The 24,644-nt window shown below is 36.5% G+C and overlaps 1 protein-coding gene across 3 annotated transcripts in view; it reads left to right on the forward strand.

The window, feature by feature from the left end:
• Positions 1–24,644, forward strand: part of LOC103467650 (metabotropic glutamate receptor 4-like) — a 184,380-nt gene that overhangs the window by 134,363 nt on the left and 25,373 nt on the right. For all 3 annotated transcript variants that reach the window (XM_008414225.3, XM_008414224.3, XM_008414226.3), the window contains 4 exons: positions 7,223–7,358; positions 10,092–10,246; positions 10,651–10,791; positions 22,986–23,186. In XM_008414225.3, the coding sequence (XP_008412447.1) occupies positions 7,223–7,358; positions 10,092–10,246; positions 10,651–10,791; positions 22,986–23,186 (633 nt within the window). The remainder of the gene's footprint in view (positions 1–7,222; positions 7,359–10,091; positions 10,247–10,650; positions 10,792–22,985; positions 23,187–24,644) is intronic.

Raw genomic sequence — 24,644 nt, forward strand, 5'->3', positions numbered from 1 at the left:
AACAAACCCTGAACGCTATCTTAACCTTTTGTTCGCTGCTATTTAGTTCAAATATAATCCATCCATCCATCTATCCATTTTCTTTACATCCTTGTCCCTTAATGGGGTCGGGAGAGTTGCTGGTGCCTATCTCCAGCTAACGTTCTGGGTGAGAGGCGGGGTCACCGTGGACAGGTCGCCAGTCTGTCGCTTCAAATATAATCATTGCAGATCATTATTGCAATTGTTTACCAACTGACTATAAAAATAATTGTGGTTCAGTTACGTATAATGGCCAATCTCATTAGTTTAAAATTACTAGAGTGATTTTAGGAGCTCAGTAGAGATTCTGTGTTAGATTATTTATTGTATTACATAAAAGATGTTAAGTATTATATAGGTCCCCTCAAAACAGGCACTACAATCCAGCATAGTGTGTTTTAAAATTCTCTCAAGTGTTTCTGTGGAAGCATCCACTGAGCTTAAGGCCTTACAACCAGGGAGATATTGTTCAACGCCTAGAAAGGATGCTTTTTAGATGAAGCGCTTAAAAATAGTCCAAGGATTAAAGTTTTAATGTTCTGCAGCTGTGGATTAAAGCGTGTTTCTGCATCTATTGCTCTAATAGCATCCCAATAAGAAGGCTATATAACCGGTATAAACCTACACCTTCACCATATTGCCCAGTAGGTGTGCTCCTCTGCAGCACTACTCAGCATAGGATAAATGAGCTATGCTGCAATTATCCTCAAAGCCACAGTATATTTAATGTTCTTGCAGTTCTCTTTTCCCCATGGTGTCAAATGAAAAGGAATATTATTGTTCCGAGCTATTAGGAGAGCAGAGACTGGTTGACAATGAAGGACTCAAGAGAACAGACTAGCAGTCTCCAAAGCAACTGATATTTTTAGAGGAGGATTGCAGATATAGCTCAGACATTAAGAGCAGTTTAGGACAAAATACGTGTGTTTTCCACATTAGCAAGAAGTTCCAGGAAAGAGGCTACAAATGTTACTGCTTGTACTCTGCTGAAGGAAATAAACTGGTCATCATCAGACCAAAAAAAAAACAAAACAAAAAAACACTACGTTATGTATTAAAATAGTGACAATTACATCTGCGGAACAAACAGCATCAACTGAACAAACATGTTTATGGTAGGACCAGTCAGGTTTCCTCATTTGTCAGCAATAGTTTCCAGTGTTACTTAAAATTGAATCATATTTATCAAAATTAAGCAAATTACTATCAAATACCATCATAGAACTATCCTGAAAAGGGACAGTGACTACTTTACAGAACCATTTTTTGTTGTTATTTTTCTGAATTGGTTGTTGTTAAAGGTTGAAATAAACATTTCTCTTTAATTCTCTAAAATATCTTTGCATCTAAAATAAGGATGAAAAGGATACATCAGTTCCTGAAAGTGAACGCAGTAGTTTTCTCAATAAATAACTGATGTCACAATGATGTCAATTAATTATGTAAAATGCATTCCTTTAATTATCACTTTTCTTCACCCAAAGATAAATTCTGCTACTAGAGAGTTAATCATATCTGAACAGCCCTGAAACATGCGGGACTTTACTCAAGACATTTTGAGGACAGTTTTCTTCTGACCTCCATCATCCTGGGCCGACTGTGACCTCAAGAATGTTGCAATCTGAATACTCTTTTTCCTGGGACAATCCACTTACCTGACATGACTTCCCTCAAACAGTAGACACTTGGAAGTCTCTCTGTTGAATATATATTTTAAAATTAAACTTATTCTGAGGGAATAATTACAAGGGTTTTTTATGAACTCACTTGGTTTCTCTTCAAAGAAAAAAACATGGTAAATCACAGTTTAGTGGGTTGATTTCATTGCTCTTTGAATTACCTGAGAGGGTACACATCTATTCTGATCTCTTTTGGGGACGATCGCTTTGTGTTGTGGCCATTTGTTTATTTGCATGTAAAGTGGGTTACTGTGATCTGATTACTGATGATGGATTTTAATGCCAGGTGTGAATGGGTGTGCTTAGCCAGGTCTACATTAGCTGAATCAGCCATGACACATGTTAATGTCAGGTCTGGGCAGGGGCTCTGTGCTGCTTTGTTGTCTGCTCTTCTTACAGCCCTGGTGGAACAATGCAATCCATCAGGGGTCTTTAGCCTTTTTAGTGCTACTTCTTACAATTAGAAATTGAAAGTGTTAGAGAAACACATGTTCTTTGTAATTTTTCTGTAAACACTACACCCTCAAAAAAATATCAACTGCTTCTTTGTATCATGCAAGTAAAATGTGGCCGTTCTGAATTTAAGCAGCTATCAATCACATAGCCTTAACATTCCTCTGTAATTATAAATGCTGGTTACCGTTCATATGACTCTTCTTTCCCCTTCCTCATTGTCAAGTCTCACCATAGTCAGGGTGTTTTGGTTTGAATGTAGGTCTGCTTTCATTGGAAGTATGTTCCTCACTGTAGTGGGCATGAATATGGGCAGGATAGTAGGAACGTGTGCGGACCATGGGGGTGCATGAGCTGTGCTCAATGTTCTGATGATGTCATTTGTTGCAACACTCAGCAATGAAGAACCTCCAGGTTGTGGTTTTGATGGACTCAAATAAACCCAGATTGTTTTTTCTTTTGTCTGAAAGATAGTTATAAGCAGTTCCAGTGACTATAAAAAGTATTCATCATTTTTGACAAAAAAGTACAAAAAAACTATTTAATGTTAAAGTGAAATTTGAGTTCTACATAATGGTGACAAATAATAATAAGAGAAACACTTTTGTTTCGTCTCAGTCTTACCTTTTTAGCAGATGTGAAGATTTAATAAAGACATTAAATGTGGAGAGTTGTGGAAGCTGGTCTTATTTAAAGAAAGCAATACAAGAAAAGACGAGGTAAAAAAAGGCCTGAGTTTTTAATTATATTATGACAAATGTATTAATAAAATCAGAGTGTTTTGTTGGTTAAAAATGACATCTTCAGACAAAGATTGTTGATGTTATTGAAAGAAACTATTTAATGTAAAAGCTTCTCACTAGGCCAATTAAAACCCACTTAAACTGCTGGATAGTGACAATTTAGAATGGATTTGCATTACAAATTTCTACAAGTAAGGATCTAAAACATTAGACTTTAAGGCAGCTTTCACCATTAACTGATAGATGGAAATAGTAATGAAAAAGGCAACTCAAAGTTCCATCCATCCATTTTCTTTACACGCTTTGCAACTCAAAGTTGGTGAAGATAAAGTTTCAGCTCAACAGTAATGTTGAGGTTGTGAAGGACTCCGAAGACTGACTTAAATAATGAATAAGCAGAACCTACAGAAGGAACCGGTGGAAGAGCAGGTCATGGAGCACAAGCAGTCTAACAGAAAAGTCCAGCAAGGACCAAAGAAAAACCAGGAGATAAATACTGAGGCAGGGAAGGAAATTGATTAGGGAATTAATCAGAAGAGTTGTGGTACAGCTGTGTGGGAAGAAAAGCAGGAGAAGTAAGAGAGGGAAACTGAACTAAGCGGTAAAAGAAATTAAAAACTAGGGGATAAAGACTAAGACAGATCCAATAGAAATAAATCAAGATGTACAAACGTAACACAATGATAAACATAAAGGAACTAACTAATATGGCAGCACCTTCCTAACAACACAGAAATATGAACTGAACATAGCAAGACAGATCGAATATAAATGAGCAACAGGGAAATGAACAAAAACAAAAACTTAAACCCAAACACCCCAAGGATCATGACAGGCTCTTGTTTAGGGTACTTTAAATCCCACATGCGGGTTTTACATTCCCTGGTGCTTCTGATTTTCTCACCAGAGGATAAACAATGCTGCTGCCAGTTTTGTGTTCTATGTGAGAAAAGAGAAAGAGGAAGGGATGAGTGCTCCACTTCCATGCAGCAGATGTTGAGGGAATGGGGGACTAAAATACCAGTGAGGCAAACACATTGAATCAAGTGATTGATAGAGTTTCTGGGAACAGAGTTGCTGGTATGCTGCAGCTAAATTTCCCATGTGGTGTAATGACACAGAGAGGTAGACAGATAAACCTTTTTCCAGTTTTATCAAAGACTCCACAATCAACAGCACATCATGGTGTACAAACATTAACTTTACTTCTCTTCAGTTCCACAGTGTGCTTTCACAGATGCATGGACAATATCCTAAAACTGTTGGTCAACCATTAGCAATTTAGTAACTATGCAACCCCTGTCTTCTGAGCTATTTATGGCAGACATAGCAAAGAAACCAGATACTTCATCAGTTTTTCGACACACAGCATATGTGATACTACAGCATCATTTGCTCAGTGTATATTTAGCAGTTTTGAATTATGAAAACTGAATCATTTTGAAATATAAACCTTTTTGAAATGTAAATATTCTTCAAAAAGTTACCTATATTTAAAATGAAAGATAAAACATTTTTAAAATACACCAAACAAGGCACTTTACATGAAAAAAATCCAGTTTATATTAAGCTATTCTGAATCTGTGTAGTGTAAACATATTTTCAAGAAATCATATTATTAAAAAGGTTTTCTTTCAGAAACCTAATGCACTAAGTTAAATGCATTATTCATGAAGTAATTACACAGTCCTTGTTTACACAGACTGATGCTTTAAAGCCTTTATCTCCGTTAATTATAAGGATTTTCCACTACCAGCCAATGACAACATGATATTTAAGATTGGAACATTACATCAGATAAATGTTAAAGAGAAATGTGGACTTTTTGAAAAATGCATATTATACCTGTTTAATGTAAGCTGTTTCATTAATGACATAAGTAATTTCAATTAAAACAATAAGTAGTGCACACCCTTAAGAGTTAAATAGCCAATGGGAGCTATGGTTCATTCAGTGACTGACAGTACAAACAAAAAACATACCCAGGATCTAAACACAAACATAAGCCTGTACAGTCAGAAAAGACTGAATGTATTTCTCCATTGAAGGAACTGCTAATCCATTAGCCAGCCAACTGGACACACATAATCCAGAAATGTCACTTTCAACTTGAGACATGCATGACCACATGAAACCTAATCACGCTGCCTTTCCGAGAAACAAGTGGAACAAAGAAAGCAGACATTTGAGGAAAAACGGAAAACATGATTAAATTTATTCATTGTACAGTCAGAACAATAGTGCAGGTCACTGACTCAAGCAACTCACTGATTTAACTGGAAAGGACTTTTTGTTCCTAGAAGCAAGGAAGCACAACACCACTGTTCATTTAATGGACTTCCCTATACTTTACTCATATTTCCCATTTTCCAACTTAGACTCTGACCTTCTTTATACAATGAGGCTGGCTGCTTTGAACTAGACTAAAGCGTATTATTCCTGCAACGATTCCTCATTGGGCTAGCTTTCTGCAGAGCTGTGAGAGTGAAATTCATTATCATCCATATGTCTCTTTGGAATTTTGGCAGCGTGACAAAACAGCTCTGTTGAAATGTTCCATCAGGAATTAAACGGCCTTTGTCTGTTTGCAACTGTGGGATGTTTTATGTTACTTTGCAACTGTGGGATGTTTTGGCCAATGCCAAAAAAATATGCCATTGGACACAACATTCCTAGAAAGAAATAAACTGACTAGTGTTATCTGAAATGAGAGATTTTAAATACATTCCATGTATTATTTTCTGGCTTGCTTTCAAGGTTCTGTGCAATCAATAGACAAGGAGCAGAACTTAGAAGGTCACTGTAAACTATAGTTGTTGACATGAACAAAACTCAATTATTTGTGCAACAAGAAAAATGACAAAACAGAAAAATAAAACCAGATTGCAATTGGAAAAATGTATATACTTCCAAATGTTACAATGTCATGGAAGATTTTTTATCAGACTTTAGTAGTAACTCATGAAATCAAGACTCTTCCAGACCCTCTGACAAGTCTGTAATGGGAATTAATGGGATGCATAATAGCCTAATTGGACCATTTTGCCAGATGAAAGATTTTTAATACCTTACATCACTCATGTTGAGAAATATTGCACCTGCAAGTATTTATCAATGCAACTACCTTAAACAACTCCAAAATGACAGCTTCTTTATGCGGTACACCTGTTCAATTGATTAACACAAATGGTGAGTCATCCTATAGCATGGCAGCAATTCAGTGCATTTAGGGACCTACAGTCATATTCAGTAAATTAAAATGTGCATACCGATGAAGGTTTTTTTTGTCAAATTAAATGCATCTTTTGAAAATAATTTTTAAGCAGGTATTTATATTAAAGGTTTTTGTATTTTATATATATGGTAAATGGCCTTTACTTGAACAGTGCTTTATCAAGTCCAGAGGATCCCAGCGCTTTGCACTACATTCAGTCATTCACTCAGTCACACACATTCACACTCTGATGGTGGCAAGCTACAGGATAGTACTGTAGTGACAGCTGCCCTGGGGCAGTCAGACAGAGGCAAGGCTGTTATGCAATGGGTCTCTGACCACCAACAGGCAAGGCAGGTGAGATCTGTTGCCCAAAGACACAATGACAGAGATGGATGGAGTGGAGATTCAAACTGGCAACCCACTGATTACGGGGTGAACATCTCAAGATATATGTGTGTTTTTCACACACAACCATTCAGGTTTCAAGAAAATGGTCAGAGAAAGACAGAATATTCTTTCGGTGGTGATTGTGTATTTAGAAATGTTTTATTGGTGTCATATGTTAGGAGAGAAAGGTACGACTGGCTGGTTTGAGATGACAGAAAGACAACAGTTGCTACTATAGCTATATCTCATAGTGATGCATGCAAAATATTATCTCAGAATGCACAACACATCAAATTTAGCAGAAGAAAGACAACACCAGATGCCACTCCTGTCAGCTAAGAACTGAAAGCTTAGGGAATAATTCACACAGGCTCAACTAAATTTGACAATAACAGATTGGGAAAAATGTTGAGTATTGTTCAAACACCACAGGCTACCCGAGTGTTGTTGCTGACCATGTCCAACCATTTTGACCACTCTACGCTCATCTCCTGAATTTTTCTTCCAGCAGGATGATGAACCATGTCACCCAATACAATAGCCAGTGGGCGCAGATTTATTTGTGCTGTTAAGACATAAAGGCAACACTTTGCTGCAAAGGATAACCATAGGAGGAAATCTATTTCCACCAAAAACTCATTACATGAAATAATGGGGAATCAATTTTTCAATACCCGAGTCTTTTAAATATCAAAAAAATCAATTTTCTTTCTTCCAATTAGGCGGATTGTGTATATCCCAGTCAGTGAAAATCCCACGTGAACCAAGAGTTGGAGAGTTCGACAAGATCATTCACCGGCTAAGTGAGAACCCCAACGCTCGAGTGGTTATTATCTTTGCCAACGAGGACGACATCAGGTGAGAAAAGTGAAGAGTGTAAAAGTGTTCTGTTGATTACTGTTGTAATGTTGAGTAACAGATTAATTATATCCTTACAAGTTTGCTATGGTTGGATACTTTCAAGATACTATCAATTTAAAACTAGTACTTAAAACTAGTTGCTTTATCTTAAGTACCATTTACATCTGCACCATTCTCTGTCAAACGGCGCTTAAGATTTTCAAAGGTTTTACCTGGAAAAGGTTTTATTTGAAAATCTTTTAAAGTAAATACAGTAATATTAAGTACTCATTAGAGTGCAAATTCTATTTCTATCCTGTTTCTATATATAATTGCATGTCTTATCTGCGTTAAATTTAAAAAATGCATGACTATAGTGCCAGTTATTATCTAATCTTTAAAATAAAAAATCTTGAAAAGGAAATGATTGTTTTGTTCACATGCAGCACCGTTTTCTTAGAGGAGAATATTTCCCCGCAAACAGTTAGTAGGTCAGCATATATCTATGGAAGTGGGCAGAGATCTTGATGTCTGGGTCAGCAAGTCCCACTGCTCACTGATTTAAGCCAGTCCTGATAACAGGTAATAGGCTGGATATACAGTAATTACCAAAGGGCAGTGGGATCACAGTGCAGCATGACTGCATTATCCTTGAGATCAGAGTGACCATCCAACATCTTAATGATCTCAAAAATCTGCACAAGGAAGGACAAGACTGCATTATAACAAGACATTGTTTCCAGTACAATCAAACAAATGCATGAATACTGTTTTGTTTTGGTGTTAAGAGAAAACTAAACATGGTATCTGAAAATACTTTTTTTCCCTCGCATTAAGTTACACAACATTTTCTTGTTGCAGGCAAGAGTTCAAAAATTATTCACATTTGCTAAATGCTAGATTAATTGGATGCAAAAAAAAAAATGTATTTTATTTTTCATGTTCAGAGGTAAAATGAAATTGCTATGACTTTAAATGACTTATGCCAGTTTAATTCACAATATTTAAATCAACTAGAGACACATTGAGACACATGTGCATTGCTGCTTCCTAGTGTGACATCATTGAAAAAAAAAATCAGGAGAAATATCAGGAAGATAGTTTTATAAACCCACTAGACAGCTACATCCTTGAGTAAATTTTCTAAATGCTGTCCTTTCTATCCATAATAGAGAGGGAGAAGAGGGACTCTGTGTCTCAAAGCTTAACTTTGATGGAATAGCTGAACCAACTTTAAAACACAAACATAGAGAAGTTGCAGGTAGAATTTGTTAAAGAAAGTCACTTTGCACAGCAAAAAACTTCTCAACCAATATGGGCTAATCAGCCATTACTCCTAAAGCAAAACATAAACAGATTACAGTTTAGATTTAACGCGTGGCTTCTTTAAGGTTTTTACATTCTGTGTTAAAAATCACTCTGAAGAGTTTGTATTGTAAGTTGTAATATTCACATATTTTTAATAATTAAATGGTGCCAGATTCCCCTTGTATAAGCACACAGCAGCAGCTGCCTCTTTCTTTAATCATAAGATCTGCTCCTGATCCAGGAGGGTTATAGATGTTTTCAGTAAAGTCTCAGAACATAAATGTTGTAAAATATTCTAACATAACTTATTTAAACCCCTAAAAATATCACTTTGACTGTGGGATATACTGCCTTTTTCGAAAACAGATGGCTATAAGAATACATAAATGATCATAAATGATTTAAAATCTATTACAATTACAGTTGAGAAGGTATGTCTTGTACACAAGTTAAAATTGAGATTATTGAATAAGAATGCTAACAAATGTTAATTAAAACACTTCAACCATCCTGTAAACTCAAAAAGTTAAAACGCACTGTCAGATTTTTGTTTTTTTAGAAATTGGTTTTAATTTGTTTGTACTGGGCAAAAGACAGTGGGAATGGCAAAGGGCAAAGACTAGAAACACATCTGTGTTTTTCTTGCTTTTTAAAAGCAATATAAATGCAATATTTCACATGCCAAATCTTTTTGGTTTTGTAAGACATTTCTATCTGAAATATCTGTCATTAAACATTTACAGCAGAGCCTGCTATCTGTTCCTATTATTTATTATTTACAATAAACTTAAAACGAAATCTAATAAGGTTTGATTATGCTAAAATTGTCATAATGGCCAAATTCTACTTGAACTCTCCATGTCAAGCAACAAGCTACAATGGCTTTTTTTTTTTACAGTTTTGCTGTATGTGGAGTCTGATATTAAACTCTATTCATCTGTCTGTCCAACCATTGTCTAAAATAAGTGTATTGTTGCAGGTTGCTCACACTTATACCTAAACACAATATATACATCCATCCATCCATCCATTTTCTTTGCACCCTTGTCCCTTGGTGGGGTCGGGTGGGTGCTGGTGCCGATCTCCAGCTAATGTTCCGGGTGAGAGGCGGGGTCACCCTGGACAGGTTGCTAGTCTGTTGCAGGGCAACACAGAGACACACAGGACAAACAACCATGCACACTCACACCTAGGGACAATTTGGAGAGGCCAATTAACCTGACAGTCATGTTTTTGGACTGTGGGAGGAAACCAGAGTACCCGGAAAGAACCCACGCATGCACAGGGAGAACATGCAAACTCCATGCAGAAAGACCGTGGCCGGGAATCAAACCCAGAACCTTCTTGCTGCCAGGCAACAGCTCTACCAACTGCGTCACTGTGCAGCCCACAATATGTACAGTATATTAAAAAAATGTATTTGTTTTCTGTTCCATCCCACAGGCGCCTACTTCAAGCAGCTAAAAGAGCCAATCAAACAGGTCATTTCATCTGGGTAGGTTCCGACAGCTGGGGATCCAAAGGTGCTCCTATCCTGAACCAAGAGGAAATGGCAGAAGGTGCTGTTACCATCCTACCAAAACGACAGTCCATTAAAGGTATTCCCTTATGATGGGTGCTGCAGTGGCATCATTATTTTGTGGTCACTTTGAATCATATCTAAAATAAAATTGATGAGCCTTAGAGCAACTTCAAAGAATATGAATATGTCTTCTACTCTAATTTGAAGTTCATGGCTTCTGGGAAAACTTCTTCTTGTCCTTACTTCATGGTTTCCCCTTTAGGTGCATTTTGACGTTTTGTCAATGTTGCTTTCTGGCTCACAGACTGTAAGTCAAAGGAGAGAGTGGAGAAAATTAAATAAATTAAATATGCCAACATTAATACCTGACACAAAAGCGCTAAGAGGTTTTTAATGTATTTTATCACTAACTTACAAAAAACAATTTGTTTTTGTGCTTTGGGAAAAAAAATAAAACTTTCTAATTCCTATGACTTTCAGGTTTTGATCGGTACTTCATCAGCCGAACATTGGAGAACAACAGACGGAATATCTGGTTTGCAGAGTTTTGGGAGAACAACTTCCAGTGCAAGCTTAGTCGACATGCTGTGAAGAAAGGATCTGGCATCAAAAAGTGTACAAGTGAGTTTTCAACGAATGGAAAAGAAGCCTCTTGGTCAATGTGGAGCACTCAATCAATAACCAAGTGTACAGCTTGGTTGTGTCATGAATACATTATGCTTATGTGGGTTTGTGTCAAAGTTATTTATTTATTATTGGGGGGAATAGTTACACTCTTCTAATATAGCAGAAAATGTAATTTATGTAAATAAGTGAATGGGAATGTCTAATTCTGTAAGAGAAATTAATTCTCTTATTATATGTGTTGACTGGCTGTATTTGACGTTCACAGCAGCAATCACAAAAATCGGCCCCTGCTTGCAGTGAAAACAATCAATAGCACATCTAGTCAGCTCATTAGAAAGAAACTTTTTCGTCATTAAAATCATTAAATTCTTCAGGCTTGTCTCTTATCTCGTAGTGCTTTGCAAGATTACATTTCTAATATTTCAAGGCATATACATCTTACATCTGTGCATTTTTTCTTAAAGTGTGTTATAAAGGGATATAGTACAGAATCAGAACAAAAATTAACAGAAAAAATAGATATTGTAATTTTTTTAAGCTTTCCTCTGCTTTAGCTAAAACGAATCCCCATAACTTGGTCTGTATTTTGTAACTAGAAGAACAGGACCGGAGATTGTTCGATTATTTTAAACTTCTCCAAGATTCCTCTCTGGCATTTGATGTGTTTACAACCAAGACCAACACTAAGAATTCCCTCCAGAAGATTAAGGTCGTGATCCCATTTAACCCTCCTGCCCTACTGCTTTTCTATCCCTCGATTTTGCACGTTCATGCCAAATCTAGGGCTTTCTGGATTCTTCCTGGGGGAAAGAATGATCGAGCAAAGCGACAGATCAACAGAAACACAAACATCCATCACTACTGTTTATGAAAAACATTGATGTTGTTCATAAAGTGAACCACAATCGAAATTACACAGTTGTGTATATCATCATACAAGCTCATCAAATGTATGCAAAACATGATTTTGTGTACCTTAAAGTTAGCTTTAGGATCCCAAAATGAAAATTGATGTAGTGCAACAGCCCAATAGCTGCTGCTAGACATGGATTATAACATCCATTAGCTGCACAAAAAACAATAAAACATGGACACAGCTGCTTCTCAAAACCCATAAAATTTTACTCCAATTTCTTCACTGTGTCAAGCACAGTAGCACAGACCTCAACATGTCACAAATTTATTGCTAACTATGATTAGAGGCGTCTCTCATCCGAATGCCACTCAGGGGCCTTTCTTCAGAATACTCCTTTACTTGAATTATGGCTGGAGGTGAATTTCACTTATTTGAATAAAGTCTGGACCAAACTGGAAGCTGTGTATTTGGAAATGTATTGAACCTCTAGGTCTTGCAAAGTGGGCTGATATAAAATATCTCATAAACTTGTCACTTTAAAAATGAAATGTGCAAATAGATTTTTACTGCGTGCAGAAACTTTTAACTATAATCATTTTTTGTCTGAGTAAACTGTGTGGAAACAAATAATGCATTCTTGTATTGTCTCCAAAGGAACCAGAACTTTCAACATGGACAGAAAAAAATACATAAAAATTGCCTACGGCTTTCTTGCACAAAGGTTTGGGATGCTCAGTCTAGAATGAAAATGTGACCTGCAAAAAAGTTGCCCTGCAAGAGTCTTCTCCGTCACTGCTAATGAAGTCTTTCAGTCAATAATAACAAAAAATTTTATGCAGGTCAGAGTAGCTTTCTCTATATTTTTAAGGATTAACCAATCATTATTTCCACTAATTAGTAGCAAGTGAACAAAAGCTTAATATTGGATTGTCAACTTGCTTCACAATGTTGTGTCCAATGACCAACACAAAGTAATACCTTCAGCAACCCTTTACTATCAGGAGAACACTTAATTTGTGAATGATTTTTGTATTTATCAGTAGCCATGGTGGCTGCTCTTGAGCTAAATTGCTGCTGCCCTTTTCTTCCTCTGAGAAGCCTTCTGGGCATAATAAAATTTTAAGAGCAAAGGGTACAATGATTCCTCTCAGAGCTCTTTGCAAGTTCTCTTCCTCTATTCTGCTTTGTTCTGTTTGAAAGCACAGTAATTTCTTCTTCCCCCCTCCGTCAGGGCACATAAATTCTGGTTGGTATATGATTCAAAACAATGCAAGACAGGACAGCGTTGTACCTCAATTCCTAAAATTCACCATTCAGAATTTTTGCGTTTTGAACTTTTGGTGTTTATTGAGCATATTTCCGAAATTGTAAAGTACAAATTGTCAGGATATATAATATTAATAGCAAAGTGAAATGGGTGAACAAATATTATTGCTTTTTCATTTTTATATTGGAGCTTTACAGTTACAGATTCACTTTACAGGTAACTTTTATATCATATAGGTTGTTGCCTCTTCTAAGCCAGGGAATAAAGTGCATCATTGTGTGAAGAAAAAGCAGTGGAGATGTATAATTCACATCTTAATGTATCTCCCAGCTTTCCTTTTAGGACTGGACTTGTGCAATAGATCTACATTTTATCCTCCATCCTGCAGGTCACTGCGCTCATAGACTGTAACTAGTACAAAGGCCTGAACCTATTTTTTCCCAACTTTAAACCTTGTTATGTTGCCTTGTCACAGTGACTGTTGGAATGAATCGGATTTCATCATTTCTGACTATCTAGAAACCTTGACAAACTTAGACTTTAAAATTCCTGTCATCACATTCAGTTGTCTTCATCTGTACACCTATTTTATTTAAATGATGTCACTGTTTAACTCTGCATCTTTTTCATTTTCAGATTTCTTTAGTTTTTTTCATGTCACTGCTCTTATTTTTAGGGTGACTGTCTTATCACTGTAATGCTATTGTAATTTAGCTTATCTTGTACATCTCATGGCCAGGGGCAGATCTAGAAAAAATATTTATGGGGTGGTAAGAGGGTGGCAGGGACTTTTTCAGGGGTGGCAGTATATATAACAATATATAATATTGTTTTCAATAGTTCATATTAAAAACAGTACGAAATATTGTTTTTAACTTGCATTGTTTCAAAATGAGCTTCATGTAGCACCGAGGCTTAAATACAATTTCTTAATGTAGTATAGTTAATTATTTTCACGTCTTTCATACTCCTGCTAATTGATATGCATTACTGACACGCATATCAATTGAAATGCATTGTGTCCAGAAAACCATTTTATCCCAATACAGGACAAGGAGAAATCTGTCACAAAAATATTAGTAGCGCCATCATTTGTTATTCGACATATCCATTAAATACGACTTAAAATAAAGATTAGAAAATGATGTTTGATAAATTCTCCATGATATAAATCTATAAACAGTTTAGTTTCTGTTAGTTCTGTCAAGATACAAGAAAGGGCAAATATCTACTTATATTGGTCAGTCGTTTTATTTTAAATATGCTGTAGGAGCTGTAGTTTGACAAATGTTATAACTATCACCATGTTTTTAGAACACAGGGGATTAGCTCAGTTTTTGTCGCTTGTCTTTAGGAAGTGCAGCGGCTGCAGTGCGCCACAAAAAAGGTACAATAAAGCTGATAAACAGGTGAAGAACCAAACTAGACAGAACCACTTCTGACTGTTTGCAAAGCCAAACATCCAATAAAAGTTCCACCAAGCCACTACTGAGGCACTGGGGTCATGATTCTCGACACAGGCAAAACAAGGTTCAATGTCCAAACTTATTGATTGTTCTTGGTGATTTATTTTCCTCTTTCACAAAACAATTACAGACATCAAACTTTCATTTGTTCTCATGCTACCACTCTTAAAAACCATCGGCCCCAAACTCAAATGCCTGTTGGTCCTTCACCAGGCCGCTGCACTTATAGAAAGTGGACTGACCCACATTACTTCCTGTCTAAATTTTGAAAATAAATAAGAAAATAATAAAACAAAAAAATAAATAAAATCAACAATTATCAACCTACAAATAAACTCTGTAAATAATACAAAAAATAGAAATTTAATAATAAAGTAACAAAATTCAAATGGATAAAGAAATAAAGAAAAAATAGCTCCAACAACCTTTACTCTGCCTTTACTCACTGTGTCGCTTTACGCGGACCCGTTGCCATGGCAACCGACAAACAACAGCTCAAGGAGCACATAGAGCAGAGATTACCAATCAGGGGAATCAACACCAAAAAACAAACATTTCCCACACAAAAAAGTAGCAAAAACACTAAAACAGAACATCCAGTCTGTTACATTATGTTGTCAGGCTTAATGTCTATATTTGGATTATTAAGTTTTCGCCTGAGCAGAGCGGCGGTTGATTAGCTGATTTAAACAGCTGCTCTACTGAGGACGTGGTGGGCGGGTTGGCCTGTTTTAGTGCTAACGGAACCAAAACACACCGAACTGCGCAGCACATGCTAAGGTTATCAAAGTCAGTAGCAGGCTAACAACAGTTAGGCTAGTATAACTGACCCACTGCTCACTTGTTCAATGTTTTCTTTAAATCAAAACGTTTTCCTCACCTGTGAAATCAGAAGCCCTCATTACCATTATCTATGGTTAAATTAACTGCTAAACATTGCGTCCGTTGTTCTGATTATTTGCGTGATTATTTGCGTGATTGTAGTATTTTCCTGACCACCGATATTCCTGACTCAATGGACAGAAATGGCGCATGAGTGACTTGCGATAAATCACTTAATGTCCAGTCCAGTAACATATACATCTATCAATGCTGCTGCCTCGCTCTATGTCCTTCTCTCACACTTCCCGCTACTCAGCAGTGGTTGTCAGGTTACATTGTGTTGCATTATATGTTGTCGGGGAAAAAAGAGTTTCATGCGCTTAATGTCCGATTTGCCATAACTATTTATTGAATTCATTGTCGCTAGCTGGGGTGGCAACAGGGGTGGCGAGGCTCTCGTCCCTGCCACCCCGCTAGATCCGCCCCTGCTCATGGCCTACAGAAACACTTTGAACTGAGCAGCTTGAGTAGTTCAAAAGTGATATGCAAATTTTGGTGAATTCAGTCAAGTAGGGCCGCTCAATCAGGTATCACCTGCATAATATAATGTCATCCACTTCACAAGCTTTTGACTCAGTCAATAATTGTTCTCTCCTAAAAGTTGGAGATTTTCAAAACTTATTGAGTCTTTCTTTAGCTAATTTCATAAATCAACACATTTTTTTTGATTTTCCATTGCAGATGACAAAAGTAAGACGGTATTTTTCTTCTGCATGTCAAACTGAAACATTTTTACAATCTTCTTCACTCAGTACTCACACTCAGTACTATGTTTAACAGCATAGCTTTATATTAGTGTATTAATCACAATGGAGTATGCTTACCAGCAGTATCCATGTGCAATGTCTTGTTCCTTTAAGACCAACTTTGGGTCAGATAATTTATTTTGAAGGGCCTAGAAAGTTTGCCAGGAAATTGAACATTCACCTGTGGGACATTTTAAATTAATAAACTAATTCACTTTTGCAAGATGCCTTTAGGTTAGAAGTTTTTAAATGATTCTTCTTAGAAAATTTGCAAGAGATGAACAACAGATTTAAGTCTTGCAGTGTCTTGTTAAATTTGCTGTGCAGTTTTAAAGTATGATGTTGAAGCTGGAAAGACTTAACACACAGCAGTGATAAAAAAACAACAACCTGCAAATGCACCAAAAATAAAATATGCTTATTATAACTAAAGACCTATAAGGCCGACACTTGAAACGGGCACAAACATGTGACAGCAGACCAACAAACAATGATTCATACATTTATGGTGGCAATAAGATTGATATTACAAAGGGACTTTACTGGAACTTTAATGACTGTTTTATTGTTTTACCTACCCAGAGTCTAGCAGGTACTTTTTGGACCTTGAGGGTTAGCTGAAAGAGAAAACCAGGTATTTTCCTGGAACTTTCATGGAACTTTCACATGAGTTCCATGTCATTTCTAGGTTAAGTTTAATGACTTACCTGGAATTTGATGAGTAGTTGACCAAGTAAGCAGCAGTGAACAGTTAATTTCATTCAGTCTTTTTTATACTTTAACAGGAAGAAGCCTCCAGTACAGCCTGGTAAAGTTTTATAAGCTAGATGTATTGAAACACGTCTTCTTTTGTTTGTTCTTTCCTTTATTGTATCACTTTTAATTTAATTTCTCATTTGTGTGTCCTTGTAAAACATTTCTGTTTGTAGATGTTTGACAATGTTTTCCTACACACCCATCAAGATCCTATCGCTGATCCCTGATTGCCCCCACTAGGTTAAATTATGATGCAAACTTCCAATTTCACATTGTTAAATGACTGTTTATTGTAGAAAGAAACGTAAATCATAGACTTCAGATTAAATGATAGCTTTGACCAATATCTTAAACAGTTAACTGTTTGATGCCTTTATTCTAAAAATATCAGAGGATTTTATCACGCAAAATATAGAGATTGTTTGAAAAAAACTTTTGCTTTTCTTTGGAAAAATCTAATTTTCTATATTTGAGAAGTCAGAAATCATCAGTGACACAAATGCAATACAAATGAGCTTTTTTCACTAATGATCCTAACTGATATAAACATGTTCCTTAAAACTGTCAAAGAACTTATACAATTCTTCAAAATAACATTGCAGAAATATTTCTATTTAATTTTTACATCCTAAATACAAACTGTATATTTCTAAAAGAATGAGCACAGCGCTGAGGATGCCAGTATTTTCTTGCAGCTTCTTCTTTAATGACATGTTTAATATGCACCAGGCTGTGGTAAAAATGACAGTCTTGTGAAGGTCCACCAGCTTTTGTTGACAGACACGGTTTGAGTGAAACAAACCTTGAGTCACTGTTGACTTGAATCCCTGCTAACATGAGTCATCAAGGCTAACAGAAGCAGATAAATGTCTGCCTGCACAGTGCTCTTAATTCCACTGTGGAAAAATGTAACACTTTATCTGAGCAATGGTAGTTTCTCTTGAGATGCTGTTTTTTTTTAAGTTTTTAATTGATATAACAGCTCAAAATTATTTAGAAAAAAAATACATTTTTTTTTTAGTTCCTTGTGGCTTCCAAAGAATATATTGAAATAGTTACGATGAATGTTTCATGTCAGTAATGTCAAAGTCGGATAAAATGCGACATGACTGTTCAGACTGCAGATGCTTTCAATATTGGAAACGTATCCAGTTTTATGTCACATAATGAAATGGCACAAATTGGATTTTTTTCAAGTTTGAAAAGATCAGAATTGGCTAGTTTAGTTCAGATTGCCATGAAAATGTCAGATTTGGGTGGCAGTTTGGTCTCCATATTGGCTCATTTGGATAGAGTTTCTTAGTTTTCCTCCCTTTGTGTTAATTAGTTTCTCTGCAATCCTTTTGTCTTATTCAGTCTATCCCTCAAAGCTCGTTTTTGTTAGATTTTTTCCTATTGTTCATTTGTGTATGGGTTCAGATACAGCTCTGCTCCTCTATTAATTATCCTGCCTTCCCCCAGTTCCCTGCTTAGGTTCTCTCCAGCTGTTCTGCATTCTGATTATTGTACTCACCTGGATTCCATGCAACAATCACTTCTCCACAGTATTTTAGCTTTTTGATTTCATTGACTCACTGCTGAACTCTTCCAATATTCTGTCGCTCCTATGCATTGGTATTCGTGATCAGTAAGTTAACACTTTCATCATTAAATCAATTTTTTCCACTACACTCTGTCTGCCCTTATCTTTGCCTTTGAGGCGACACCAAAGCATAACACTGTGACACATCAGATGTATTTAAATAAGTGGTTTAAGCTTGCCTCTTCACAATTTTGCAAGTGAATATGTTCAGTCCTGAAAAAGCAACAATAGTTTAATGTGAGATGATGTCCCTGTACCAGCTTCCATAAGTTAAAAAAACTGCCTGTGTCAAATTACTTGGAAAATTGGTTTGAATTTTTACAAATGAATTTTGCTCCATGGCGTTCGAGAAAAACATAAGGCACCTGTTTCACCTAAAGTAATTCAGTCAAAACGCTAAACATTCCTGCCAGCCATTATCACAGATTCCGCTTCCAAAATTTTCCGAACTGCAAATGTACATTTCCATAAGATCTGGTGGCCGCAGCAGGACTCAGTAAGATGCTCAGCATACCAGGGTAATATGTACTGACTTTGCTTGTCTGACCTCAGTGCATAAACACACTGTTCTTGACAACTGCCCAAGCTCCCAGGTGATCTTTTCAATATTCTGCAGTGTACATGCTGTGGATTTATATGAACAGGAAGTGTGGAGGGCAGCCAGTGTGTAGAAAACCTTGTATCATCACCTCACTCAAGTCAGGTATATAGATTTATACTGAAAGGTCTTGGCAGTAAACATTTACGGTGCAGCATTCATGAGGGAAATTACTGAAGAACCACTGCTTCACTCAGGCTGATTTTGAAACCATTTTAATATATGGTGTACGAATCTACAACACATATATATATATATATATATATATATATATATTAAACTTGTTTAAGCTATTTCAAATCACATCACTGTTTACTTATTAGTTGAAAGGATGAATATTTGACCTTCCAACAATACAGCCACCGTGATATGAAAAATGCATTAGATTTCTTTCTGAGAATTAGCATTATATTCACAGGATAGAATGGTAATATATTTTGGTTCTTTGACTCTGCAAACACAGCACAGGTCTGTAGCATGTGAAAAGAGTGGCCATATGGACAGCTCAGCCAATCAGAGACTAACTTGTAGGAACATGCTAAGTTAAACAGGAAATTGAAAACCATACTACAGTGCACTATAGTTTGAAGAAGATAAAATCTTCTGTCAGATGTAAGAGTCAAATTATGTGACTAAAATTTGAGCCCTAAAGCTAGATTAAGATAATATTATTTTTGTCCAGGACAGCTAAAAATACATATTTGATTTTACAGTAAATGGATAAAAGTAATATACTACAACTATGTTATATTGCTATTTCAAGCAGATTTTTATTTTAGCCTTAGCTTGCACATTATTTGAATTTGTATGCTTGTAAATGCCAAATCAGTAAACTCCTGATCCTCTGTTTTATGCAGATAACAACAAGGCCTGTGCATTATGTTCAGGCGAAACACGGATACCCAACAGTTCAATTATATGCATGAGCGCATTACTCTGCAGACGTAAATACAAGACAGAAGTTGCTGCTTCTGCTGCTCTTTGAATGCGTTCTAGGTAGAAACAAGGGTAAGCTTAATTAATAGAAAAACTTGATGTACTCTCTTGTTGTTGCTTTTTTTGCAATGTCTTGCAAAATCCATCCATCCATTTTCTTTACACCCTTGTCCCTTAGTGGGGTCAGGAGGGTTGCTGGTGCCCATCTCCAGCTAATGTTTCGGGCGAAAGGCGGGGTCACCCTGGACAGGTCACCAGTCTGTCGCAGAGCAACACAGAGACACACAACATGCACAGACCCACTCACACCTAGGGGCAATTTAGACAGACCAATTAACCTGACAGTCATCTTTTTGGACTGTGGGAGGAAACTGGAGTACCCAGAGAAAACCCACGCATGCACAGGGAGAACATGCAAACTCTATGCAGAAAGACCGGGGCCGGGAATCGAACCCAGAACCTTCTTGCTGCAAGGCAACAGCTCTACCAACTGCGCCACCGTGCAGCCCGTCTTGCAATATAATAATGTAAACAGAAGAGTATTGTTTTGCTTAATAAAATACTCAAACTGTAATCAGCTGTTACTCCTAAAAATATCGCTTTTTTATGCCTAGAAAAAAAAATATAGAGAAAAAATAAATAAATTACAGGTTTTCATGTAGATACTGTACTCTAAACTCTTTGACCACACATATTTGGCAAACCTGATCCTTGGAACTCTTTAGCCTGCAAATGACCAACTGATCTAGTGGCCTGAGTTCTACACTTAGTCATGCTTCAGTGAAATATGCTTGCAGCATTTTCTCACTGGCCAAGAATTTTAATTTACTCAAGCTGCTGGGGGTTTTGGCCTTTTCAAGAAACATACCATTGTTTCTAATTTACATTGTCACTTGTATTAACCGATACATATTTTACGATGCCCCAGTTTCACCTTCCGTGATAAATGATGTAACGCTGCAAATGTTCATCTTTTGGGAAAGCCCTGTTTCTTCGAATATGAATTTATTATCCGGATGATTTCTTACATTTATACTTATGTTATTATACATAAATCTTCTACACTTGTGGAGCATTTCACTTTTTTTTTCCCTCCCCTCTTGCTCAATGACCGCTGGAGACGGCCACCAGTTAAAAAGAAAAGTTGGTTTAGACAGTGGATGGATGGACTTTCTTCCTCTACCAAATGTTCCTTGACCAATTTGAGCATATAAAACTTTAGCTGTGGATTTTGACGAAATATTGTAGTGCATTTCAGGATATTAGATTAAGAAAGTAACAGTAGGCAGAAAAGTCACATATGTGAAAAATGAGCCACATAAGCGATACATCAAGTTTTTCCCTTTTTACTCTTGAAGCACTGAGCTTATCTATAATATTTTGAAGGTAATACTTTATTTATTAATAATTCAACACAAAATATCATTCAACTTTGAAGTGTAATGTAAAGCTGAAACCAGGAACCTGTCATAAAAATACATAACCTTTTTTTTTTATTTGACTGCCAGGGATTAATGCAGAGTGAACATTTTCCTGTACAAGGTGTCCTGGTCTAACAAGAGAAAAAATTATCTGTGATGAATTATTTACTCCAGTATAATCTGTATAATGTATTAATAGCTTCTAGACTATTTTACAATATATTTATAAGAACCACTGTTAGAAATAAAACTTTAAACCTCTGATGAAATGTAACATCTTCATTAAGAGTGGAAAGGTTTTACCCTTTCCTGCTTGCAAGATTTAAAATTTTCAAAAACTTGGTCAAGCTTTAGAGCACAGACTTGCATACATAAAAGCAAACACTCTTAAGGGGGGATATACATCTTCTGTCATAAACCTTGAATTGTTTAAAGGTTTGTGCATCGTTTGATTGTCTTTGCAGCATAAATCAGATTTCTTGACAAATACAGAGCTTCTACTAGGAATTAGTTCTGATCAGATTAACACTGCTGCTGTTCTTTAAAGAGAGATTTTCTCAAAACTGCTTTGAGCTTCCACAGTTAGCTGATATTGCATCATCAAAAGTTCAACAATGAATGAAAATAAGGTATTAGAATTAATTAAATACTAGAAGCAATGATGTTGTTAAAGATAAACCATTACCAGAATAAGAAACAGAAAAAAATATACATAACCAAAGACATTTTTTTTTCGTTTTCACATTTAACTTGATTAAGGAAGGGAAGGAAAAGTATTTAAATAAACCTATTGAATAAACCCATGTGGAAGAGCAGTGGTTAATAGGAGAATTAAGATGATAATTGAAAACTTGCTTGACGAGTAATGCATTTCCAAAGCGTTAAAACAACTCAAGCCATGATTAATATACACCTGTCATAACTAATTACATTAATAGTGAAGAATGATTAGGCCAGTCTGACGATGTCTTCCTCTCCACTCATGCCACTCTGTCAAGCTCTGCACTGATGATTAATAGATTCAAGGTGGCACATGGCCTGATGGAGATAAACAAAGAGAGATCAGATAAACAACAGAAGAGCACCTCTGTCATCTCACACTCCTGATAATACAGTATTTGTAGCTAGAGTTTATGACTTCATTTAAACCATGAATCAGTCTTTTACAAGCAGGCTTACATGATATCATAAAACATGGCCATGGGCTTTAACTGGACAGCACAAACATATTAAGAGACATAAAGTGTTTCTGCGTAAAAGTGTGTGGGTCCAAGTGGCTGACAACCCACACCAAGAAAGGCTCTGAAGGAAGATCACTTTGAATGTGTACAGTGGTATTCCTGATTGATGTGTTGCAAAAAAAGCATGCAATTATTTTAGCATGCAATTCAATGTCAGTCTCAACATAAAACAGCAGGGAAAATGGTTTTACAATTGAGTAATCAGACTTCTTGAAGGGTTATAATTTGCTTGATTTTTACACATCTAGTAACTATTGTTTAGTTCACAGAACATCCATTGATATTCAGGTCCAATTTTGATCTAAATGTTTTCCTTTTATTTAAAAAAAGAGTCCAGCTTTGTTTTTTGGCTTAGCAAAGAAAACAGCATGAAAGTCATCATTTATTTGTAATAAGTGTTATGTTTTTTTTGTTGTTGTTGATGTTTTTCTCTTAAGATCACGAGCGGATTGGAAAAGATTCATCCTACGAACAGGAGGGGAAGGTCCAATTCGTTATAGATGCTGTATATGCCATGGCTCATGCTCTCCATAATATGCACAAAGACCTCTGTCCTGGAAAAGTTGGCCTCTGCCCCAAAATGGACAGCATCAATGGCACGCTACTTCTCAAGTATATCCGCAATGTCAACTTTACAGGTATGTATGTCTGCTACCTCTAACAAGTTAAATTTAAAACTGCATACACAACGTTTACTATAAGCTACTGCCTTGTGCTATATGTGTAAGTTAGACCAAAATATTATTAGACATATAAGGTTTTTTAACAAAGCCCATTTTTGTTTGTTGGCATCTGAGCCATCCCACGTGTCCCATTTTTTAACTTTTCTGTGCACACAAGATGCATACTCAGGGGTTTTATAAGGATCCACTGGTCTTCACTGACTGTAAATTATTCCCAACAAGCATAAAGGCAAAGATCTGTAAGAATCTTAGCAATCACCAGAAGAAGAGCATGTTTTATCATAGCTGATGATAAGCAGAAACTTTGCTTTGTGAGATTTTCCTGCCTTATCTTGTCACCATGGAATTGCTCACGCAAGTGATTTCTGACTTCAAGGGCGCTGGCAGCGGAGTTCAAATTGTACAGAAATGAGAATGGGAAGACACTTAACTGACAGCTATTCATCTATTAAGGCTGGAGCTGAATGCTACAGATGACAAAGAACTTGAGGTTTCATACGTATCAAAATATGCAATAAAAAGAACTACCTTTTGTAGGGTACGACACCTGCTACATACAGTATTTTGACACAAAAGCTGTAGGGGGATTTCTGTCTGATCTGCAGTAATTTTTGTCAGCCAGTCTGTATTCAACCTTGGTGATAACCAACAATTGTACTAAGCTATAAGTGGTGCTAGTCTCAAGTAGTTTCATTAATGCGCTGGGCTTTAAAGCAGATCCTGGCATCAGGATATTTTGGAATAGACCCATAACTTTGTGAGTGGAAGAATGCTTGCTGGCAGATTGGTGTTGCATTTAGCTCGATTCAAGAACAAAGACATTGCAAGTCTTTTTCTGGTGGGTGACTCTTACTTGCAAATAGCCCATCCTATTATCCAAGGGGAGAATATTACTGGAAGAGATCAAGGGCGTAACAACTGTGCCGCTTAGTTTCCATGCACATCATATTCTGTGCTTTCTCATTCAAGCATCTGGGCAACCCCTTCAGCAGTTGGCTAAAGAGAAAGAGCTTTGCCGTGACAACAAGCCACCCTCCATCATTTCCAAAAAAGAGAAGCCCAAAATATGTGTATTCCAAGATAAAAAGAGGCCTTTGTGAACGTGCCCAGAGTCATTTTCATAGCTTCATGGATTAATATTCAGCAAAAGAGACCAAAAGGTGATATTTAAAGGGTGGCACTCGAATCAACAAGATTAGCAACAGGTCATATGCAAAACATGGTAATGTTTACATCTGTGTTGGTATCTGCTGTCACGTGTTAAGCTAATGTCAGTTGAGCAAAGGGTCATTTGATCAAGCAGAAGGGAAAACAAATGCTTTGTCATTTCTTTAAATTTGCTCTTCAGTCACTAATGATTACATAGTGATGGGCACATTCATCTCTATAAACATTACAGAGAGGGACCTCTGG

This window comes from Poecilia reticulata, chromosome 7 (genome assembly GCF_904066995.2).
Source record: "Poecilia reticulata chromosome 7, P_reticulata-male-v2, whole genome shotgun sequence".
Taxonomy (NCBI): Eukaryota; Metazoa; Chordata; class Actinopteri; order Cyprinodontiformes; family Poeciliidae; genus Poecilia; species Poecilia reticulata.